The 16,780-nt window shown below is 42.9% G+C and overlaps 1 protein-coding gene across 4 annotated transcripts in view; it reads right to left on the bottom strand.

Annotated features, from left to right (window-relative positions):
- Positions 1 to 16,780, bottom strand: part of SEMA3F (semaphorin 3F) — a 917,803-nt gene that overhangs the window by 232,237 nt on the left and 668,786 nt on the right. For all 4 annotated transcript variants that reach the window (XM_033925950.1, XM_033925947.1, XM_033925948.1 and 1 more), the window contains one exon: positions 6,765 to 6,853. In XM_033925950.1, the coding sequence (XP_033781841.1) occupies positions 6,765 to 6,853 (89 nt within the window). The remainder of the gene's footprint in view (positions 1 to 6,764; positions 6,854 to 16,780) is intronic.

Here is a 16,780-nt window from a genome sequence, read left to right as displayed (position 1 = left end):
TATGGAGCTGGTAGTCCTTGATGTGGGAGACTAACGTTGAGGCCTGATAAACCTTACTCCCAAAATAATAATAATAATAATTTTATTCTTATATACCGCCAAAGCCATAGTAGTTCGAGGCGGTTTACAACAAGAAGAACTGGACAATCAGCGAAAATAATTACAATGAAGTCGTCGAATACATGTAGAGAGGGAGGATACAAGTAGATAGGGAGAAAGTCAGAGTAATATATACAGTGTAGAGACATCGAATACATGTAAGTAGAGTACAGGAATAAGGAATTAAGAGTTCTTGGTTACAAATAGGTTGAATTTAGGGTCTGAGCTCCTCTGCCTGGGAGCACCAAGGCATGAAACCTATAACTCCTAGCACTTTTGAGAATGAATTTGATTTTCAAAGAGTGGTGCAGCAACTGGACTTCTGAATCCAATACATGGTATCCACATTTTTTGGTACCACCTGCACATAGAGTTCTCTCAATTCTTCATCTGTGCATCTCAGAGAATCTTGGGCAGCGAAACTATCACAGCATCTCTGGGTTCAGAATCAAACTCCAGGATCCAAAATAACTCGGTCTGAGATTCTAATTTAAAGGGAATGGCCTCTGCCATTTTGTTAACAAAATTGGAAAAGGCTAAGGCAAAATAGTCTTGATGGGACTTTTGAGACCTGTCTTGGCTGACTGGAGGTAGGTGCAAGTCTTGGGGTTAGGTGCCAAGGTGCAGGCTCACATTTCAACTCTTAGGGAGCTTTCTCCCCTGAAGTTGAGTGATGCTGTACACAAGGAGGTACCGACACTGATGCTTCTTGAGAGAAAGGGGATGGAGACCACTTCATAGGTATGTCATAATCCTCAAGGTTGGAGTGGCTGAGTGTTGCAGCTAGCACAAGTGCCCTCGATGCCTGAGCAGTTTGGAGCTGTAGCAATCCTGCCAGCTTCTACCACAGCATGGCCCAGAACCAGTCATCAAGGACAGGCTGGGGCCAATGACAATGTGGAGACAGCCTGCTAAGTTGTTGGTGCTGTTTTGGAAGTGGGATTCTGGCTGCACAGGGCTGCATAAATGGCACCAGAATTACAGGAGCAGTCATCTGAAAGTCAATGCATCTTGGTACTGGCAATGCTGATGTCCTGGTGCTCCTGGCACTGTGTGTCAAAGGGGACCAATGCCAATGCTTCTTGGCCTTCGCCCCATGCCAGAAATCAGTGTCCCTTGGTGCTGATGAAGATGATGTTGAATTCACTCATGTCCTTGGAATCTGGTCCAAAGCAGATCGGTCCTCAGGCTTGATACTGGTACTCAATGTTGAGGGAGGTGGAGATCTCCTTAATATTGGTGAACTTTAGTGTTGGATGAATCCCTGGCAGCCATCAAGGTCAATGCTTATGATGCTAATGTAAATGGACTGGACTTTAAGGATCCAAAAAGTTCCCTTTGACATGCCTAATGTGTCTTCTGTGTCCTTTTCTTCATTTGTAAACAAAGAACACAGTTAGAAGGGCCCAAGCACCTCAAATGCCAGTTGTATGGGTCAGTGCTAGATATCACCTGATTACATTGTGTACATCTTTTGAAGCCACTGGGAGTCTTCTGGGGCATATCATAAAGAACAGTGGTTAAATCAAGGGCCTTACCTCAAAATGAGCTCAGTGTTCTAAGAGGGCCTCAGGAACCGCAAAAAAACAAAGGAAGCGTAAAATGGCTGAAAATACTAAAAAAGGAAGGAGGAAGCAAAACAAAATTATAAGAACAAACGAGAAAAATACCAGCATGGAAAGGCACAAGATTCAGAGGGAAAAAGTTTTGAAGTGATCAACTAAATGCGATGTCCTAGCTCCATGAAAAAAACAAAACTAAGGGTCCCGCACTTATGCATCAGGTAGGAAGGCACTCGTGCATGCTCAGTGGAGCCACTGCCAAAAGCTTCTTAAAGCTATAGAGCACTGGGTAGCGTCTGCACTAGGCTCCATTGGGATAAAGTCACCCAGATATAAGAATACTACTACCTGCTTGTCCTCAGAGAATGAAGAGACCAGTATCAAATTATCTATCTAGAGACCCAGAAAGTCTGTTAGTTTTTTCAGTCAGTTGGACCACAGAAAATATGTGCTACATAAAACAGTTTCAGATAAATGTGCCATTTGTATGGAAAACAAGTGAGTCAATGAATCTGGAAACTTGTATGACATGATCATTTTTAATGCAGTAAGATGTCAATATTGAAAAGATTTGTGAAGCTAACTTTAGAAGTTAGTTGAAGGTTTATTGAAGGTTTAAATTATTTTACAGTTGAGCAGGAAAATTGTATATAGGCAAATTGTTGTCCAAAGTGAATATGTCTACTTAAGAAGAGGTGGGACTGGAGCATTCCTGGAACACAGTAAAACCTTAGCCAGCCAGAACTGATATTCAGTCCTATCTGGCTAAAGTTATTCTGGCAAATCTAGTCATGGAGAAAAACTGTCCTGGGGTTATCCAAATAATTTACCTGTTGTCTGGCTTTTTTAATATAGGAGTATATCTCCAGCTTTTGTAAAGTTTTCAAGTCAACTTCTGCTTACATCTTGTTTGAAAAGGGAAAATGTGCCCTTGTATGCCCCTGGCAGATCTTAAATGTAGGAAAGTTCCTATAATGTATCCAATAGCTTAGACATATGTAGAGTCTGAACAATGCAAAAACTAATTAGCCACTTGTCTGAGGGAAACAGCTTGTCCATCTGCTTGACCATTAAAAGCAGGAAAAGAGAATTGTTCTATTGGTCTTAAAAATCTCTTTGATGCCAATAATATATTTGTGAGGAAGGTATTTATATACAGGATATGAAGAAATTACTTCTGACTTCTTTGAGTTAGTGGCTTTCTTGGGGCCAGATGCCTGACTGCTTGTAATATTGAGATTAAGGAAAATATCCATGATCATATTACTTCTTTACTGAAATCTGAACATATGCTTCTGATTAATTACAGAATATCATTCAAATATAACATCCTTACTTTTCAGATCCAGTCTTCTAGACTCCCCCTATTCTTGTCTAATTATCTGATCCCTTACTTACCCAAAAGAGATCTTCGTTCTTCCCATCAACACCTATCAGACAGATGTTTCTAGATATTAACTGGAATTCTAGCTTTACAGTTATGGCCCCGACACTGGAATTCTCTATAACTATTCTTAAGATCAGAAAAATCTCTCAAGTTCTTCAAGTCACAATTAAAAGCACTTTAAAATGGCATGCGACACAAGTTCCTTATAGTTTTTCTTTTTACTTCAGCTGACATTTACATTATTTCTTCTGTTCCATTTTTCTTTCTTTTCTCTCATCCCTTCACCTTTTGTTATTTTCCTGCTTGTTATTTTCCCTAAATTGTAAACCTTTCTGCCCTTGTTTGCCTATTTCTGTCTAGTTTGTTAACTAGTCTTGTCCGTCCTTATCGATTTTTAACTTTTGCCCATTGTTTTTATTCTTGTAAACCACTTTGGCTTAACTTTTTTTTTTGTTAAAAATTGCAGTATATCATAAGAACATAAGAACATAAGAAATGCCTCTGCTGGGTCAGACCCGAGGTCCATCATGCCCAGCAGTCCGCTCCCGCGGTGGCCCAACAGGTCCCAGACCTGTGTAGTAATCTCCTATCTATACCCCTCTATCCCCATTTCCAGTAGGAATTTATCCAATCCTTTCTTGAACCCCAGTACCGTACTCTGCCCTATTACGTCCTCTGGAAGCGCATTCCAGGTGTCCACCACACGTTGGGTAAAGAAGAACTTCCTAGCATTTGTTTTGAATCTGTCTCCTATCAGCTTTTCCGAATGCCCTCTTGTTCTTTTGTTATTAGAAAGTTTGAAGAATCTGTCCCTCTTTACTCTCTCTATGCCCTTCATGATCTTATAAGTCTCTATCATATCTCCTCTAAGTCTCCTCTTCTCCAGGGAAAAGAGACCCAGCTTCTCTAATCTCTCAGAATATGACAGGTTTTCCATACCTTTTATCAGACGTGTCGCTCTCCTCTGAACCCTCTCGACTAACGCCATATCCTTCTTAAGGTACGGCGACCAATATTGGACGCAGTACTCCAAATGCGGGCGCACCATCGCCCGATACAATGGCAGGATAACTTCTTTCGTTCTGGCTATAATACCCTTTTTGATTATACCAAGCATTCTATTCGCTCTCTTAGCGGCCGCTGCACACTGTGCCGACGGCTTCATTGTCATGTCCACCATTACCCCCAAGTCCCTTTCCTGGGTACTCTTATTCAATAACATCCCTCCCATTGTATAGTTGTACCTCGAGTTTCTGCTCCCCACATGTAATACTTTACATTTCTCAATGTTGAACTTCATCTGCCATTTCGCCGCCCATTCTTCTAGTTTGTTCAAGTCCCTTTGCAATTCTTCGCAGTCCTCTGTAGTCTGAGCTCCATTAAATAGTTTGGTGTCGTCCGCAAATTTTATTATCTCGCACTTCGTCCCTGTTTCTAGATCATTTATGAAGATATTAAATAGCAGTGGCCCGAGCACCGAGCCCTGCGGGACACCACTCGTGACCCTCCTCCAGTCGGAGTAGTGACCCTTCACTCCTACCCTTTGTTTTCTACCCTCCAACCAGTTTCTGATCCATCTATGTACGTCTCCTTCCACCCCATGGTTCTTCAATTTCCGGAGTAGACGTTCATGGGGCACCTTGTCAAAGGCTTTTTGGAAATCTAGATATATGATGTCAATGGGGTCTCCTTTGTCCATCCGTTTGTTGATTCCTTCGAAGAAGTGCAATAAGTTTGTTAGGCACGATCTTCCCTTGCAGAAACCATGCTGGCTGGTTATCAGAAGTTCATGTTTTTCAAAATGTTGATCGATGTTTTCTTTTATCAGTGCTTCTGCCATTTTCCCTGGAACCGAAGTCAGGCTCACCGGCCTGTAGTTTCCCGGGTCACCTCTTGATCCCTTTTTAAAGATGGGCGTAACGTTGGCTATCTTCCAATCTTCCGGGATCTCGCCTGTTTTCAGGGATAAGTTGCAAATTTGCTGCAGTAGTTCTGCTATCTCCTCCTTTAATTCCTTCAGTACCCTAGTATGTATGCCATCCGGACCTGGGGATTTGTCAGTTTTTAGTTTTTCTATCTGCCTAAATAACTTTAACCAGGAGGAGAATGTGGCATTGTGGTTAGAGGATCTAAAGTCACATAGTGGAACAAGTTCCTAGAATATCAGGAAATTTATATAAAAAATGTTTATTAAAATCAAATGTCCATAAGTATAAAGATAATAAATTGTCTCTAGTACTGATGACCTGGATCCATGACCCTACATGGGCCATGTTTCGGCAAAGGATTGCCTTCCTAATGGGGTCCTTGATTAATGAGATAAAAAAATTTTTGTGGTGCAAATATGAGTCCTAATATGAATATGAGTCCTAAATGATAATAAAAATGATAATATAAAAACATCAAAATAAAAACATGAATGGTGGTGGGTCTAAAATGATTATGGGCGAATGTGTAGAACCAAAGTTTTATAAGGTGAATTGGGACTATTGGGACTATAGTGGTTAGAGCTACAGCCTCAGCACCCTGAGGTTGTGGGTTCAAACCCCACACTGTTCCTTGCGATTCTGGGCAAGTCACTTAATCCTTCACTGCCCCAGGCAATTAGATAGATTGTGAGCTCACTGGGACAATCACATACTTACTTTCAGGGTTGGGATATTTTGGATCTGTACCAAACTGATTTCAAATTTGTTTTTAATAGGCTTTTTATATGTCTTGTATTGTAAATAGTGTATCTGACCATTTTTATTGTTCAATTAATTTTTCTTTCCTACTGGCCTTATTTAATAGCAATATTAACTGAGTTTATAGCAGTTTGGAGCACACTTAAAGTCAATATCCAGATTTCCCAATATAGCATCTGATGGCAGTAAACTAGCATATGGCATAAATTACCCGAGTTTGTCCACCAAGCCTGTTTCCAAGTTTATTTAATCTTTGATATACCGCTTTTATCAAATATATAACTAAACGGTTAACAATTAACAATGTTGTTTAAAACCCACCTTTTTGATATAGCCTTCAATCCATAACCCTACTCCCCAATGCCCTCCAGCCTAGCCAACAGATTAACCATTCCCCTTAACTGTAACCATGACATCCTATTTGCCTGTCTGTTTGTTTAGATTGTAAGCTCTTTCAAGCAGGGACTGTCTTCTTTGTGACTCTGTACAGCACTACATACATCTGGTAGCACTATAAAAATTAGTAGAAGTAGTAGTAAACTCATTCCCAGTTCACTAACTGGGGCACATGGCTTCTTAACTATGGAGAGAGTCTGTGTATAGTGAGAAGGAAAGAGAAGACAAACCATGAACAAAAAGGAATCACAGATGGAGTTATGCACGTTAGGAGGGAATCAAAACAGAGACTGCTTGAAGGGAAGGATGAAGAAGATAGGCTGTGCATGAGTCAAGAATCAGGAGAGGAAAGAATAAAAAAAGAATCCATGAATGGTGAGAAGAGGTGAGGAGTGAAAAGAGAGCCTGTATATGCTGGCAATGAAAGAGGAAAGAGCCTACAGAGGATCATCAGAATTGGTAGAAGTGATATAAGATGCATGCTGGGGAGGAATATACAAAATGTAGCACAGGATACAAAAGAGCTAAGCAAGCACATGTGATGGGGAATTAAGGAAAGATGCATGATAGACATATGTGATGATGCAGGGTAAGAAGGGAAGAATAATGAAATTAATACGCAGCATCTCAGACCTTGAAGACTTCTACTTCTTCCAGGATCAATTCTTCAGTCTCCATATCATCTTTGGGAAGCACAATCACTTTCTGCACAGTGCCCAGATCTGAAATGTATGATTAGGAATCAATTCAGGAAGCATGTACCAAAGTCCCTCAAGAAAAGATTAGGTTCGTATATCATTAATCTTCTTTCAAGTAGACATACAATCTATTCCTGAGCAATCGGGAAGTCAACCTCTTCTTGCAAGAACTCTTGTAGAGAGCTACATTTGCATTCTTTTGCTCCTCCTCCTATCCCTCTGGACTGTCCTACAACTCCTCGGTTCATAACAAAGCAGGCAGTCAGCCCTGGAGAGGAAACAGAAGGAGGGTTATGGGGACTTCCCCTGAAAAACATGCCTGTTCTGCTCATATCATTAAACATATAACAGATAAACAAAACTTAACCTTTTGCAATACATAAGAAGATGAAAAAATAAACAAGTCACCAGCAGGAGCACAACCTGCACTAAGATTGTGGGAGATTTGTATAGATATCCCTAGATTATTCATCGCGGTAGTTATGGTCTCTACTCTTGTCAAAGCTGGACAAAAAAACCCCAAGATGTCCGAATTGTCAGAGCTTATTGAGGCAGGAAGCAGACAAATTCACAGCTGACAGGGTGGGTTTCAGGAACAGAGTGTATGTGTACTAGAAAGAAGATTAACAAGGTAAGAAGCTGATCTCTCCTTCCAGTACAACAGACACTCTATTCCTGAACAATTGGGATGTAACAGAGCAGTCCCTCAAGTGTAAGGTGGGACAGATTGGCCTGCCGCCAGAATCAAAGATCCAAATGTGGAGTCCTGTTTGGCTGCCACGTCTACTCTGTAAAACATTCTGAATGTGGCAGCTCTACAGATTTCTTCTGGGGAAACCACTGAGGATTCCACCCATGCTGAAGCAACGCTTTTCATGTAATGCACCTTCACAGATATAGGTGGACGCTTCCCACTTCCAATATAGGCAGATGAAATGACCATATGGACGCACCTTGAAAAAGCTGCTTACGATGCTGGCTGACTTGTATGGGCTGCTGCAACCAGAACAAATAGATGATCTGACAATGGAAATCCATTTATTAAATCTATTTATCTAGCAAGAGCCCACGCACATACTATGATTTTAACACCCAATCATGATTTCTCGAACCAGAGGATGTGAAGGCAGGCAACATAAGAACTTAAGAACTGCCGCTGCTGGGTCAGACCAGTGGTCCATCGTGCCCAGCAGTCCGCTCACGCAGCGACCCTTAGGTCAAAGATCAGTGCCCTATTTGAGTCTAGCCTTACTTGCGTATGTTCTGTTCCAGTAGGAACTTATCCAACCTTGTCTTGAATCCCTAAAGGGTGCTTTTCCCTATAACAGCCTCCAGAAGAGCATTCCAGATTTCTACCACTCTCTGGGTGAAGAAGAACTTCCTTACATTTGTATGGAATCTTTTCCCTTCTAACTTTAGTGAGTGCCCTCTCATTCTCTCTATCTTGGAGAGGGTGAACAATCCGTCTTTATCTACTAAGTCTATTCCCTTCATTATCTTGAATGCTTCGATCATGTTCCCTCTCATTCTTCTCTTCTCAAGGGAGAAGAGGCTCAGTTTCTCTAGCCTCTCATTGTACAACAACTCCCCCAGTCCCTTAACCATTTTTGTCACTCTTCTCTGGACCCTATGTCCTTTTTCATGTATGGCGACCAGTGTTGGATACTGTATTCCAGGTGGGGGTGTACCATGGCCTGGTATAACAGCATGATAACCTTTTCAGATCTGTTTGTGATCCCCTTCTTAATCATTCCTAGCATTCTGTTTGCCTTTTTCGCCGCCACCGCACATTGCACGGACGGTTTCATTGACTTGTCTACAAGTACTCCCAAGTCTCTTTCCTGGGAGCTCTCTCCAAGTATAAACTAAACTAAACTAAACTAAACCTTAAGTTTATATACCGCGTCATCTCCACGGAAGTGGAGCTCGACACGGTTTACAGGGATTAAAAATAAAGAGGAGGAACTACAATGGAAGGAGAGAGAGGTAAGGTGAACAAGGACGGAAGAGGTACATAGAATAATGGAGAGGGAGGGAGCAGTTACATTTTGGTGAAAAGCCAGGTTTTCAGATGTTTTCTGAAATGTTGGAGGGAGGTCGAACTCCGAAGATGGGCCGTAAAGCTGTTCCACAGCTCAGTGATCCTGAAGAGGAGGGATGTACCATGTTTTCCTGTATGGGAGATGCCAATTAGAGAAGGGAAGGATAGTTTGAATTTCTGAGTGGATCTGGTGGAGTGAGTGCTCGAGAGCCAAGATAGTGGGAAGAGGGGAGGAAGGATGCCGTGAAGAGATTTGCTACTGACATCCTGGATTCGTGCACATGATTTTTGTTACTGACATGTATCACTTTGCACTTATCCACGTTGAGCCTCATTTGCCATTTCGCGGCTCATTCCTCAAGCGTATTTATGTCTCTTTGTAAGTATTCGCAATCTTTCTGTGTCCTCACTACTCTGAATAACTGTATCGTCCGCAAATTTAATCACTTCACTCGTCGTGCCAATTTCTAGGCACAGGCCCAAGCACTGAACCCTGCAGCATTCCACTTGTGACGCTTTTCCAGTCCGAGTATTGTCCATTTACCCCTACTCTCTGTTTCCTATCCGCCAGCCAGTTTTTAATCCACGTGAGTATTTCACCCTCGATTCCATGGCTCGCAATTTTTCAAAGTAGTCATTCATGCGGGATCTTGTCGAACGCCTTCTGAAAATCCAGATATACAATGTCGATCGGGTCACCCTTGTCTATATGCCTGTTTACTCCCTCAAAGAAGTTCAGCAAGTTCGTCAAGCAAGATCTTCCTTTGCTGAAGTGGTTGAAGTGGAAGCTGGAAATCACTTTCAGCAAGAAAGATTGCACTGTGCCCATAAGGTCATGCCTGAATCTGTAATCAAGTTTCAAGTTTAAGTTTCAAGTTTTATTTTAATTTGATGAGTCGCTTAATTGAATTTTTACTAAGCGAGTTACAACAGAGAGAGAGAGAAAAAAAGAAAAAACAACATTTATTTTAACATAATGTTTAAAAATTTTTAAAACATTAGTTAAGACCAACAGACATACAGACCAACCGAGACACTAGGTAAAAAAAAAAAAGAAAGGGCAGAACTACAATTCTATATTTTTAGGGTAGAGAAAAGAACCATAAATGGAAAAAAAAACATTAGGGGGGGGGAAGGTAATCTCTGCAGAACAAAGCCTAAAGTTCCAACACTTTGGCAGAGGTAATTGCCACCCAAAACGCTGTCTTGATAGCAAGGTCCATCATGGAAGCTTGGTCTAAAGGCTTATAGGGCAGACTCGCAAGTGCCCAGAGAACCAGATTAAGAGACACGTCGGGAAAAGCCATTGCACTGGAGGGAAGACGCATCATGCCTTTCAAAAATCTGGCTATATCCGGGTGTGCAGCATTGATGCTCTTATTAATAATGGGCCCAAAATAGGAGATCCTGGCTATTTGAACCCCCAGAGAGCCAACCACTAGACCCTTTTCTAGACTTTCCTGGAGAAAGACAAGTATTACCGAGGTCAGAGACGAACTTGGGTCGTCGCTCCTCTGAGCACACCAAGTTTGGAAACACTTCCAGGCCTTCGTGTATGCTGCTACATTGGACTTTTCTTACACCACAGATTGGGGGAGACCACTCCATCCAAGCAGCCTTTGCATGCTAGCACTTCACGCTCAAGAGCCATGCTGTAAGACCAATGCATTCTGGATCCTGCAAGGCAGTTGGACCCTGCATGAGTAGCCAGGGATGACAGGGAAGTTTGAGACTTTGATCCTTTTGAAGACGGACTAGGTCTGTATACCACGAGTGTCTTGGACAGTCTGGCACCACTAGAATCATCCTTCCCTGGTGCACCATGAACCTGCACAGAAGTCGGCCTATTATGGGCCATGGAGGGAAAGCATATAAAAGATTTGCCTTCAGTCAGAGCTGAACCATGACATCCAGACCTTCACTTCTTCAACTGAAGAATCGATCTGCCTTCTTGTTGATAGCCAATACCATCAGGTTGAATGTCAGTTATCCCCACTGATTCACTATGCAGGTGAAGGCTTCCTAGGACAAGAACTGCTCCCCAGGATCCAGGGTCTTCTGGCTGAGGAAATCCACTTGCATAGTGTCCACTCCTACCACATGCACCACCGATTTGTGTCGGTTAGAAAAATGGGCGGAGAAATGGCAGATGAAGTTCAACGTGGAGAAATGCAAGGTAATGCATTTAGGCAGTAAAAATAAGGAATACGAGTACAGAATGTCAGGTGCAACTCTGGGAAAAAGTGAACAAGAAAGGGATCTGGGTGTACTGATAGATAGGACCCTGAAGCCGTCGGCACAATGCGCGGCAGCGGCAAATAAGGCAAATAGAATGTTGGGCATGATAAAGAAAGGAATCTCGAGTAGATCGGAGAAAGTTATAATGCCGCTTTATAGGGCAATGGTCAGACCCCACTTGGAATACTGCGTCCAACATTGGTCTCCCTACTTAAAGAAGGATATAAAACTGCTGGAGAGGGTGCAGAGACGAGCAACTAAACTAGTGAAGGGTATGGAGAAACTGGAATATGAGGATCGACTTAAAACACTGGGATTGTTCTCCCTTGAGAAAAGGAGACTGCGTGGGGATATGATCGAGACCTTCAAAATACTGAAAGGAATTGACAAAACAGAGCAGAAAAAACTATTTACATTGTCCAATTTGACACGGACAAGAGGACATGAAATGAAGCTAAGGGGGGGCAAGTTCAGGACTAATATCAGGAAGTTCTGCTTCACACAGAGAGTGGTTGACATCTGGAATACTCTCCCAGGGGAGATTATTGCGGAATCGACAGTCCTAGGCTTCAAAAGCAAACTAGATGCATATCTCCTTGAGAGAGGCATATAAAGATATGGTTGGCTATAAAATAAGCCAGGTGTATACCTAGCAGGGCCTCCGCGTGTGCGGATCGCCGGACTTGATGGACCGAAGGTCTGATCCGGAGATGGCGCTTCTTATGTTCTTATGAAAGCACCTGAAGATAGGCCTCCGTCCATCAAAACAGCATTTGGGCTTCCAAGCATAGAAGAGCGCTCTTGGTGCCACTTGGCAATCGACATATGCCACCACTGCTGCATTGTCCGAGAAAAACTCAAATCGATTTTTCTGTAAAGCGCCCCCTAACTCCTGGAGCATCAGGCAGATGGCCCAAAGTTCCAAGTGGTTGATTGACCACTTCCTCTGGGAAGAGGACTAGCGACTCTGACCCGGATATCCATTTCAATGTGCCCCCAGCTGTAAAGGTTGGTGTCCAGTGGGGTGCCACAGGGCTCGGTGCTTGGACCCATGTTCTTCAACATCTTTATACACGATCTGGACATTGGTACGACAAGTGAGGTGATTAAATTCAGAGTAGTGAAGACACAGGGGGATTGCGAAGATCTGCAACGTGACAAAATCAAGCTCGAGAAATGGGCATCGACATGGCAAATGAGGTTCAACGTGGATAAGTGTAAAGTGATGCATGTCGGTAACAAAAATCTCATGCACGAATACAGGATGTCCGGGGCTGTACTTGGAGAGACCTCCCAGGAAAGAGACTTGGGAGTTATGATCGACAAGTCGATGAAGCCATCCATGCAATGCGTGGTGACAGTGAAAAGGGTGAACAGAATGCTAGGAATGATTAAGAAGGGGATCGTGGACAGATGGGAGAAGATTATCAATCCGCTGTACCGGGCCATGGTGCGCCCTCACCTGGAGTACTACGTCCACATGAAGAAGGACTCGAAAGGGTCCAGAGAAGAGTGACTAAAATGGTTAAGGGGCTGGAGGAGTTGCCATACAGTGAGAGATAGGAGAAACTGGGCCTCTTCTCCCTTGAAAAGAGGAGACAGAGGGGACATAATCGAAACGTTCAAACTACTGAAGGGAACAGACTTAGCAGATAAAGACAGATTGTTCACCCTCTCCAAGGTAGGGAGAACGAGAGGGCACTCTCTAAAGTTGAAAGGGGATAGGTTCCGTACAAACGTAAGGAAGGGGGAGGGAAGCAACTGGCCCCAATCTTGGATAAAAACTGCCATGGAGTCACGCAGCCTGCATTCAGTCCCATTGTGGATGAACCTGGGGTGAGCTGTGCTCCCAAGGGAATAATTTCTGAGCCCTTGAACTAGGGTTACCAGACGTCCGGATTTCCTCGGACATGTCCTCTTTGAGAGCAGTGGTCCCCAACCATGTCCTGGAGGACCACCAGGCCAATTGGGTTTTCAGGATAGCCCTAATGAATATGCGTGAGATTTGCATATAATGGAAGCGATAGGCATGTAAATCTGCTCCATGCATATTCATTAGGGCTATTCTGAAAACCCGATTTGCCTTGTGGTCCTCCAGGACAGGGTTGGGGACCACTGTTTTAGAAGACTTGTCCGGGCTTCCGGACAGCTTTTCAAAACTGGGCACTTTGTCTGGGTTTTGAAAAGCTGGTGAGATCGGGGCCAGGCCTGGAGTGCATCTGCGCATGCAAAGATGCACTCCAGCCCTGGCCCAAAGGGACAAGGTTGTTTTGGAGCTGGGTTGGGGAAGGGGGGCAGGGGTGTAACAGGGTGGGCCCAGTGGTGGAATGGGGCAGGGCCACGTGTCCTCTTTTACCAGATGGAAAATCTGGTAACCCTACCTTGCACTGTCTGTGCAGGCTGTCCAATTGGGTGCACAGCCAAGCAGTCTGCCCCTCAGAAGCAGATTCTCAACCTCAGAGTCTACACTCTCCTGCAGCCAGAGCTGTACCACAAAGGGGATTCCATGCAGCACTGAAAAGCTTTGCAAACAGTTAGTGAAAAAGACTAAGTTTAAAATGAAAAGAAACATGAGCAAAAAAGACAAGCTCCTACTGTCTCGCTTGTAGGAAGGCAGCTGAGGAGTTTTTATAGACTCCCTAGCGGAGAGCGCAAAGGGATGGGAGGAGTAAAAGAATGCAAATGAAACTCCATACAAGAGTTCTCACAACTGATTGTTCAGGAATAGAGTGTCTGTCGTACTAGAAAAAGCAATTTAGAACTGGAACCCCACATTTAGACATCCCTTGCTTATGGCAATGTACAGAATGTTTATGTTTTATTAAAATTTGACATACCGCTTAAGCATATTACAGATCTAAGCAGTTTACAATAAAATACAGGTACTTAGAACTTCCCTATCTGTTCCAAAGGCTCACAATCTAGCTAAAGTACCAGAGTAAACAATTATTAAAATAGAAAAGATATAACAAAATTCCAAGAATTGTGAGGGAAAGGTAGAATTCAAATAAAAAAAAGAAAAGCAATAAAAAGAATAAAATTAAAATATACAAATAAATTTAAGAGATTGGAGATTGAGCAAAATAAATTCCAATTAGGTGCTACGTCCAATCATCAATCCGGTTCCATAGAGTTCCACATCTGCAAGGAAGGATCAACACAGAGAAATGATGGTGGGCTGAGGGGCCATCCCTGCCAAAGGTGAAGGAATCAACGGGTGCAATCTGGGCCCAAAAGCAGAAGGCAAAGAAACCAGGAAGAGGCAGGCCACGAAAGATCATCCGACATTGTCATCAACCCACTGCACATCATCTAGGCAGGTATATGTGTAAGTATACATGTACCTGCAAAAGTGTCAGCTGAGTACCTTAGCACCATAACATGAAAATTGAATAAATAAATAAATGCAATAATAAAGACATGGGCAGAGCAGGAGTAGAGCTTCCGGTCACCTGTAACTTATAGAATATAGTGTTCCCCCATGAATTCACGGTTCACAAACTCACTAATTCACGCCTCTTCCTATACTAAAGTTAGGCTACACTAATCAGGAGCTGCGTGTTAAAGCAGCTCCTGATTGGTGTAACCTGACTTTAGTAACAGGAAGAGGTGGTTGGAACATACTACAAATTATTTTCTGCACCCGCTGGTACCCCAGCTGCCCTCTCCTGCCTTTTGACAGGCGCCCAAAGCCACATTTGCGGTTTTTTGAAATTCACAGGTGTTCCTGGAATTGAACCCCTGCAAATTTCGGGGGAGTACTGTCCCCTGCCACTTTTATAGAGACATGATGGCAGGTAAAGGCCAATGGCCCATCCAGTCTGCCCATCTGCAGTAACCATTATCTCTTCCTCTCTCTAAGTTATGCCAGGTCCATGCAGTGTAACTGTGAGCACATACACTAGTTGCCAAAACTGGAAACAGAATTTTAGGAAAATGCTTTAAAAAAAACATGGCTATAGTATCATAATTGTATTTAATGCATACATTTTTGACAAATAACAGAAACTCTGTAATCACTTAAAAAGAGTATCATAATATTTGGCACATTTCACAAAAATAATGCTGTTCATAAGCTACCCAAGCCAATAAAGATAAATTGTTATTATCTGATGACTTCATCAGCCTCACTAGTAGTGTGTTTGATATCCCTTAGCCTTGATTACTGCCTCATATCTTCTTGGCATGCTGACCACAAGTCTTTGGAGATCAATAGGTGTTATTATATGGAACCAGAAGTTGATTATTCTTACTATCAGCGCATGTTTGTTAGACTGCTCTCTTTAATCTGGTCCAGAGGTTCTCAATGGGGCTGAAATCTGGGCTGTTTCCTGGTCAGTCCAGCAACTCAACTTTGTTCTCTTTGAACCAGGTGAGGCATTTCTTGGCTGTGTGGCATGGGACACCATCCTGTTGAAAAATGAATGGTCGGCTGGCACCGAAGATGTTTCTGGCTGTGGGCAGGACTTTGGACTGAAGTAACATAGTAGATGACGGCAGATAAGACCCGAATGGTCCATCCAGTCTGCCCAACCTGATTCAATTTAAATTTTTTTTTTTTTTTCTTCTTAGCTATTTCTGGGCGAGAATCCAAAGCTTTACCCGGTACTGTGCTTGGGTTCCAACTGCCGAAATCTCTGTTAAGACTTACTCCAGCCCATCTACACCCTCCCAGCCATTGAAGCCCTCCCCTGCCCATCCTCCTCCAAACGGTCATGCACAGACACAGACTGTACAAGTCTGCCCAGTAACTGGCCTAGTTCAATCTTTAATATTATTTTCTGATTCTAAATCTTCTGTGTTCATCCCACGCTTCTTTGAACTTTTTATCACTCCATCAAGCACTTGTAATTGACCCTTAACATCTCTGGACATGCAGACCTATACCATCACACTCAAAGGATGCTTCATGGTGGCAGTAGTACACTCTGGCAAGCAGTCCTCACCCGGTCACTGACGAACATAACAGACACCATCACTGGCAAATATGGAGATTCGGGTCTCATTGCTCCACAACACCTTCTTCCACTGCTCTGTAGTCCAGCTGGCATGCTCTTTAGCCCAGTTCAAACTTTTATGATGATGAACTGCGTTGAGGAAGAGCTTTTTCTTGGGAATTCCTGCTCGCAGGCCCGCTTTCACCAGTCTCTGGCCTGATACTAACACCCCTATTTCAGTCAGTGACTTATTAATGTCAATGGCAGTTAATTTCCGAATCTGTAGAGCTATTCTCACTATCCTTCTATCAGTCTGAGGTGTTGTAACCTTTTCCAGCCCCTTCCAGCCTTGTTTTTGATACTTCTAGTCTCTTTAAAGCACTTGCTGCATTTCAGTATCTTGGCCGGTGACACACCTTGGCCAATTTTGGCTGCAATCTCTCAGTAACTGTAGACTTCTTTCCTTAAAGTTATGGCTGTTGCTCTCTTTTTAGGCAGTCATAAGCCTTAAGTTTATATACCACATCATCTCCACGGAAGTGGAGCTCGACACGGTTTCAAAAGCTTAAAAATATAGGAAGAGAGAGGAGAAAGATTTACAAGAGCATATGAATAGAGGGGATGTAAACAGGAGAAGAGATGTTATATGTTAGAGAAAAGGTAAAATTATGGTCATACCTGTTAATTTTCTTTCCTTTAGAAGCAGCAGATGAATCCAGAGACTAGTGGGTATAG

This window comes from Geotrypetes seraphini, chromosome 17, assembly GCF_902459505.1.
Source record: "Geotrypetes seraphini chromosome 17, aGeoSer1.1, whole genome shotgun sequence".
Classification (NCBI taxonomy): Eukaryota; Metazoa; Chordata; class Amphibia; order Gymnophiona; family Dermophiidae; genus Geotrypetes; species Geotrypetes seraphini.
This window is presented reverse-complemented; position numbering and strand designations above follow the sequence as displayed.